General features: G+C 29.0%; 1 protein-coding gene across 2 annotated transcripts; it reads right to left on the minus strand.

The window, feature by feature from the left end:
* Nucleotides 1-1915: 1915 nt before the first annotated feature.
* Nucleotides 1916-6011, minus strand: LOC100165835 (stearoyl-coa desaturase-like). Of its 2 annotated transcripts, none has more exon segments than NM_001162749.2 (6): nt 1916-2267; nt 4823-5005; nt 5062-5267; nt 5328-5458; nt 5559-5809; nt 5970-6011. In NM_001162749.2, coding segments are annotated over 5 exon segments (975 nt in total). In that variant the 5' UTR covers nt 5695-5809; nt 5970-6011; the 3' UTR covers nt 1916-1948.
* Between the last annotated feature and the right edge of the window lie 1700 nt (nt 6012-7711).

Genomic DNA, 7711 nt, shown 5'->3' on the forward strand with positions numbered 1-7711 from the left:
AACTAATTATTATGATTCCATATTCCATAATATATAAATAATATAATGTATATATGCATGCACATTTTTTTAACTCATATTTGAAACTATAAATAGACAGGAAATTTATTTAGTATATTTTTTTATATGTTAATAAAAATACTCAGACCTCAGTCTATGGTTTTACACAATATTAATAAAATAAAATATAATTACCTAGGTAACTTAAAAATTATTATTGATTATAAATCATATCTAATTATTTAGTAAAGATTTAGTAACTATAACCTATTTAATGAGGCCGCAGCAGACGTAGTTTTCATACGTTTTAGACTAATAAGCCATCGATAGTTATATCAGTCGATAAGGTATCGGTCAGTGATAATACTATAATTCAATGATATTATCAACGATAATGGTTAATTACTGAATTGAGAAAAAGAAACAATGCTTATGAAGAATTAGAAAAAAAATTTGGTTTTCTCTTTAAAGATATGGACAGATCAGAAATACAAAAATGTTTCAAAAATATATTGGATACATATTCAGATGATTTAGATTCTGATAATTTTGAATGTGAACTGATTCAGTTTCAAGAGTTGAAAAAGTCATTTCTCGGTATTAATAATCAGGGTCGGACTGGCTATTTTTGGCCCGGGGTGCAAAATTAATTAGGGGCCCGTAATTTTTTTTCAAACCTACCTAAATTAGGAAAGAGCCCTTAGTTTTATAAGTAAATATAAAAAAAATATTAAGAATAACATGTTGTTTATTTGTAGAGATGTTGAAATATGCTATTTTATTTTTATTTTGTATAATACCGTATTATACCAGTATTATACCGTATACCGACTGTGGTAATCGGGGGCCCGGATCATAAATACAAACGGGGGCCCGGGGTGCTACTTGGTGTATAGCACCCTGGGCCAGTCCGCCCCTGTTAATAATTAATAAAACAATTATTGTTTTGAAGATCCCCATTATTGTTTGAAATATAATCGAAGAATGAATATCCGCCATACTTTTCCCAACTTGGACATGATATTACAAATATATTTATCAATGCCATGCACGAACTGTAGTCGTAAGGTTCATTCTCTGTACTCAAACGTATAAAAAATTGAATGCGCTCTACTTTAACACAAGAAAAACTGGAATCTTTATCATTACAGGCAATCAACCATGATGTTACTTAACAGTTAACATTTGAAGACGTAATTGCTGAATTTGCAAAAAAAACAAGAAAAAAATGTCTACCCATTATAATTAAATAAATTAATTGAACTTTTTATTGTTAAATATGTATTATTATTAATATCTATTATTATTTTTAAATTTTTTGTTAAAAAAGGCCCCCAAAGTTTATAGTGCACAGGCCCCTATTTCACTAAATCAGGGCATGACAACTGCTATACAATTTCTATAACTATAACTATAAAGTATTGATTGAAATGCAATAATAAGTATTATTATTATTAAATTAAGTATAAAATTATAAATAGAAGCAAAGAGTGATTGCCTCCACACCACCAATTCACTCGCCAACCTAGCGGACCGGTCCGTCACCCACAGAAACATACACACACATCATTATTGTTTTTGTGAATTATAATATAAAATGGTAATTTTATCATCGACTTTTGTGTACATAGCAGCTCCTAAAATTATGTGTAGTACGAATTAATTTAAAGGTGTGTGACTCAAATTAAACCTTTATAATTTTATGTATAATTTTATGGCTTTACTTTTTTTTTAATATTTGCATGGCTTTTTGTCTGATTTGTCAAGCTACATTTTAATTATAATCTATATTTTGTGAAATGGGGGTAAGTATGTTACTGATACATTTTGTAGGAGGCCCCTCTTATTGATTTGCCGACTTACTTTGAACCCTTAAATCCACCACTGCTTAATCATATTATAGATGTACAAATGATAAATTATAATAGTATATATATATTAATTGCAATCAAGAAGGTATCCTTTCTAAATCTAATTCACATTTTATTTTAAGAAGATTTGGATCAAACGCATATTTTTCTGCACATTGGTTGAATTCTTGTCCTGTGCTGGCCGCCTCAATCATAGCTTTTCTCATTCCATCGGTATCTATTGTCCTTAGGTAGGTCACTAATCGTAATGCTGCCCATACTCTTATGTGAGCCGTAATGCACCCATGATTATAATTTCCGTATTCACCACATTGATAGTCCCACGGTAATGTATAATGGTATTGAGGCCACAGGCTTTTGTTTATGACGAATACCATATTTGTTTGAATAGAATACCTGAATCAACAAACTGGGTTTAATTTAAATCTAGTTTATACCGTTTAGGTGAAGTCAGATTTTTCACATACAAGATTAATATTAATAAGAGTCATCTTATTTATCTTAAGACTTAATAACAGGTAACGGTAGCGCATAGTATTTATTATACATCAAGTTATATAATTTTATGAACCAATAACTACTTAAGTATTATTATCTTAATTTGTAAGTATATTGTAATCAGTACCCATAGCCGTTAGGAACTTAAATACCAATATACTAATATACCCATATTTTCAATTTATAAAATTAATATGATAATTAAAAAAATTGGATGTTATTTTAATATTTTTACATGTTAGTTTGGAAATATTGTTTATAGGAGGAAATTGTATTATTGTTGTGGATATTTACTCTAACGTTGCTCTTAAGTTTAAATTTGAACGAAATAATAATCGGATTTATTAATGTAGACACAGGTATGATATTAAGTATTAGATAAAGAAATTAAAACGCCGTAATTCTGCCAATATTTTTTTTTATTATTATTATTAATTAACCCACGGCAACTTAGGCCATTGGGTGTTTTTTTATTGCGGGGGAGGATACTGTAATTTTAATCACGTGTGTTTTGGTTTGGCAGATTTTTTAGTGGGAACCCGTAGGTATCTGTCATGCCCGAGTGGGGGATGGCGGCACTTCTCTCCGGTCTGCCAATATCGTACTTATATTATGTGCTATGTTTATTATTTATAGGTATATGTATACTGTGTATACTGTGTATACAGTGTATACATAGACAATAATAATAAATCGAAATCCATGGGCTGTAACATAGGTGGTACTAGACCCTCTTGGCAGGGGGGGGTCGTTAATAAGGAATTATGTATTAATACAAGTACGGTTCGTAGGAGGGGCAGTTGCCTACTCTGCCACCCCCGTAGCAGTGGCGTCATTTCAGTTTTCAATAGAGGGGGGCAAAGGTTTTGACCGGCCCGAATGGGTAAAAAAAAACTGCTCGCCTCGATCGCAACCACATATTAACTGCTTACATTTTTTTATGGTACCCTTTTTATGAACTAGGTAACATCATTTTTAAATAAAAGGTAGCAGATATTTTAGAAAAACAATTGTATACCTATATCAGTTAAAAGTTTACGAACTATTATATGGCAATATTTATATTGAAAAACAATAATATTAGTAGTTTATTATAGGATATCTTCTTTTTTTTTATTTTTGAAAATATGTATCAACTGCATTATCTATAAATCAATTCTACCCAAATCATCACTTATAGCCTATACTCTATTACTCTTATATTGGTATATGATATATTTACAAATTAATATTATCTTAAATAATAATAGGTACCTATATATTTTATTTTATTGCTTGCTTTCTGGCGCAGTCGCTCAAGTTTTGTCTGCTTATTAAACATACCAGAAATTATTTTCGATTCTTGAGCAGTTTACGGTAATTTTATATTTTTATATATTTATTTTATTTTTTTTTACCATCTATTTATTTTTTTTAAGTCATATTTTTCCCAAATTAAAATATTAATGTAAACACGCGTCACGAAAAAAATAAATTTCAGCTAAAGTAACACAATAGGTACCTACACAGAATAGTTGAATCATACACGACTGTCGCAGTTAACTGAAGTCCGAGATCAATGATAATTATTAATAAGAGTGCCAATCGGTTGTTGTTTTTAGAATTTGTATTAGTTTAAGATTTTAGAAATTAAACTATACTAGATTATGATACTAATTATTATTATTGTTGTCCATACAACATAAACAAACATACATAAATACATACCCAAACATACAATGTGTATGTAGGTACGTCACCGCATACGTCTAAATATAAATATATTCCAACTATCAATTAGTAAAAATGTATCAATGTGACAATAATTTCTTAGTATATATAGTATAATATTTTTTGAAAATATTATAAAATAGGCATGTTTTTGCGCTTATAAAATATAGTAATGGTAAAACGGCAACAACTGGGAACCGGCCCATCGGGTCGCTTTTAAAATCAGACAGGGGCAAATGCCCACCTTGCCCCCCCTCAAATGACGCCACTGCCCCGTAGTACCGCCTATGGGCTGTAATATTGACATATTGTGTCATCATTCGTCATATTATACTTATATAGCTCGTTTTATTTTCAGTAGATACAATAGGTACATACAACCTACATAATATATTATTGATTAAAAAATATAAAACAATTTTAAATTTTAAAAAAATTAAGGAAAAATGGGTTGAAAAAAATAGAACATAAATTCACAATAATTTTTTTATGAGCGTCTAAAGTTATTTTTATAGTTGCAAGTTATAAGTTATAATTTATGTTGGAAGATATAGCTTATAAATTAGATTATAGCACAACATATTAAAACCATATAGATAATACATAAGAAATTAAATTAATTTTCACTACCTATTTATAGTTTAATAAATTAAATATATTATTATATTTATTATTATATATTTTGTTGGCTTTTTTAATAATATAATAGTACGAAATGTATTAATTGTAAATTTGTAAATTACTTGTTAAGTGGTTCTAGTCCCCAAATTATCGTAGCCGCATTTAAAATCCAACTGTAATGTAACGATACTGTGACTCTGAGGAATCCAACGATAAAAATTGAACACATAAGTGACTCATCCCACAGTTCAGACGGCAAAAACACGGTGACCATCACCAACAATGGAGTCAGCAACCAATAAAGTCTAAAGCGAAACATAAAAATAGTATTATTAATGAAAACTTAATTGGAAAGTTTTACCTTTTTTGCCACATTACAATAGGATCTTGCTCCAAATCTTTGACATCAATAGTTTTTAACAATTTCTCATGATCAGGGTGGCTTGTTACCAATTTGTTTATAAAATATGCATAGAAAAAGCCACGGTGTGGGTTAAAAGGATCTTTTTCTGTACCAAAATGCGCATGATGCAATCGGTGTTCTAACACCCAGTCGTAAAGTGATCCCTGAAAATAATATTATTTGTATTTTTATTATATACTAAAATTTTGATGATTTGTACATACTTGACATATTAAAGTCTGTGCAAAAGCCAAGAATCCTCTGAGCACGGTACTGGCTCTGAAGCTTAAATGTGCCCATAATCGATGAGCCCCAGCACTTAAGCCGAGGACAGACACATAGACAAGACATATCGCTATGGAAATGATTGCAATTTACTATTTAAAATAGGTTACCTACCAAGGTAGTAAATAAATACAAATATGAATAGTTATCTGTAAAATCGAAATAATTACTATAAATTATAGTTGTCCATTTAGCTTGGAAAACTACGAAGTAGAGTCCGATCAAAGCAGAAAAATGAAGGTATAAATAATAAAGAACACTTGGCCATCGCGTTTCTCTCGGTATTCTGGTGTCCTTAACCGCCATTATAAATAGATGACCAAAATTACCGACTTTAAAACTTTTATTTATGCACGTCCTTTTATTTAAAATATATGTTGAGATCGATATGTCAAATGAATAATAATTCAGATACGCATTTCTGCCAAAAAAAAAATAAAATGATGTATAATTAAATTAATTACAAGCATCCGTAGAAATTTATATCATGTAAATATCATGTACCAAATATGATTCGTTATTTGTGTAGCATAAACGTGTAGAGTATAATTTATTGATTTACTTTAAATAAACGTACTTACCTTAATGTTGAAAAATTCTTCGTCGAAGTCCGGCGAACAACTGTGCGAACGTATGCACCTCTTGAAGGTCAATCGTATTCGTCGACCTGTTGGTTTTACATACATACGATTTGATCGAATAGATTTATAGTATGGCGTATACGTTTGTCGCATAGTAATTATTATGCGTACCTATTCAATATATTGTACTTGTTATTTCGATTGAACAATAGTTTGACCAAATAATATGCAATATGTACCTATGTTGTCAAATGATATTAATTTACCAAACAACTATAATATTATATGAAATCAATGTATCCCGGAAATCCTGTACTGTACACTACTGTATACATATTTACACGATATTTACCCGTTAGTCTTATATTAAAAAAAAAATATGTTTATATTGCTATTATAACAGATACAAGCACAAATATGCTAACAACTACAGAACCGACCTGTATCATGCAATGATTGTAATATGGATCTCCAGTTTTGGGTTCTTAATATTATTACTTAAATTATGTATTTATTACCTAGTGCATTTGTTGAGATGATGAAAATGATAGTACTACGCTAATATCATTAAGTGTGCCTAATATATATATATAATTGTTTATATAATAATAATATGCACGAGACGAAAAAAACCAGAACTTACCGATGCTATATCATTGATTAAATATACAATAATTAAATATTTAATCAATGGCTGTACTAATACAGCAGTACATAACAATACATTATTATGTTGAAAAGTCACTATATGACAATTAACGCATTTGGAATTCTAACGAACTCTTAATGAGTTAGGTTAGGTTAGTGCGACTTTTAATGAAAGTGATAAATTTATGTTAAACTCATATTAGTCGTTACTAGTTAACAAAGATTTTATTTTGCATGTATTATAATGCAACTAAATACCTATATGAAAAAATATCTATATAGATAGAAAATACAAATGAGATCTCACCTATGTAGTACCAGCATTTAAATTAAATATATTAAATTGTTATATTATTTTTAAAAATAATTGAATACCAAATTCAATATTTTAATTTGTTGTTTTCCATAAGCAATACACATCATATAACATATTAATATAGTCTATACTCTATAAAGTATATACTATAGGGCATAGGCATCAGTGTATCACGTATTACTTCTTAGTTACTATACTTATAGAGTTACTCTAGAAGAATATAAAAATGATAATAACATACAGACCTTTGTTAACCAAACTTAAGAGGATGTCAGCGCACTATTTTTTTTTCTCTCTCTGGCCCACGCACAACATAGACAAAACGATAGACATATGCAGAATCATTTTTCCTATGTTATTAAGTAATCTCAGAGTAAAATCACCCATTATAAAAAATATTGAGTATAATATTTTTGAGGGAATGACATATTCGATTTGTCTAAATATTGTCTCAAAACTATTTAAACTATTTATGTTATTGCTATTAGTAATTTATTTTTCCATTAGAAAATACTAAACAGTAAACGGTAGGTTAAAATAATTGTTGCCAAAAACAAATAACATGTGTTGTAGAGATTAATAATTATAATAAATATGAATTTGCAAATGCATTAAGCCCTAATTCCTGAGGCCCTGATTATAATATAATGTTATTAATTATCATAAGGCAATACTGACGTATGTAGATACCTTAGAACGGGGTGATAAATTAATGTTATAACTTATTGATAGCTTAAAATTAACCTAAATATTTTTTTGTATCTATAAAATAATAATA

Source organism: Acyrthosiphon pisum, chromosome A2, assembly GCF_005508785.2.
Source record: "Acyrthosiphon pisum isolate AL4f chromosome A2, pea_aphid_22Mar2018_4r6ur, whole genome shotgun sequence".
NCBI classification, from domain to species: domain Eukaryota; kingdom Metazoa; phylum Arthropoda; class Insecta; order Hemiptera; family Aphididae; genus Acyrthosiphon; species Acyrthosiphon pisum.

Bases quoted from the DNA above. Each gene is read 5' to 3' on its own strand.
- LOC100165835 (XM_008185029.3), bottom strand. From the start codon at position 5,694: ATGGCGGTTAAGGACACCAGAATACCGAGAGAAACGCGATGGCCAAGT. The intron at 5,459-5,558 runs GTAATTATTTCG...TCATTTCCATAG, and splicing joins ATGGACAACTATAATTTATA to CGATATGTCTTGTCTATGTG. The intron at 2,268-4,822 runs GTAATTTACAAA...TTGTTGATTCAG, and splicing joins GGACTAGAACCACTTAACAA to GTATTCTATTCAAACAAATA.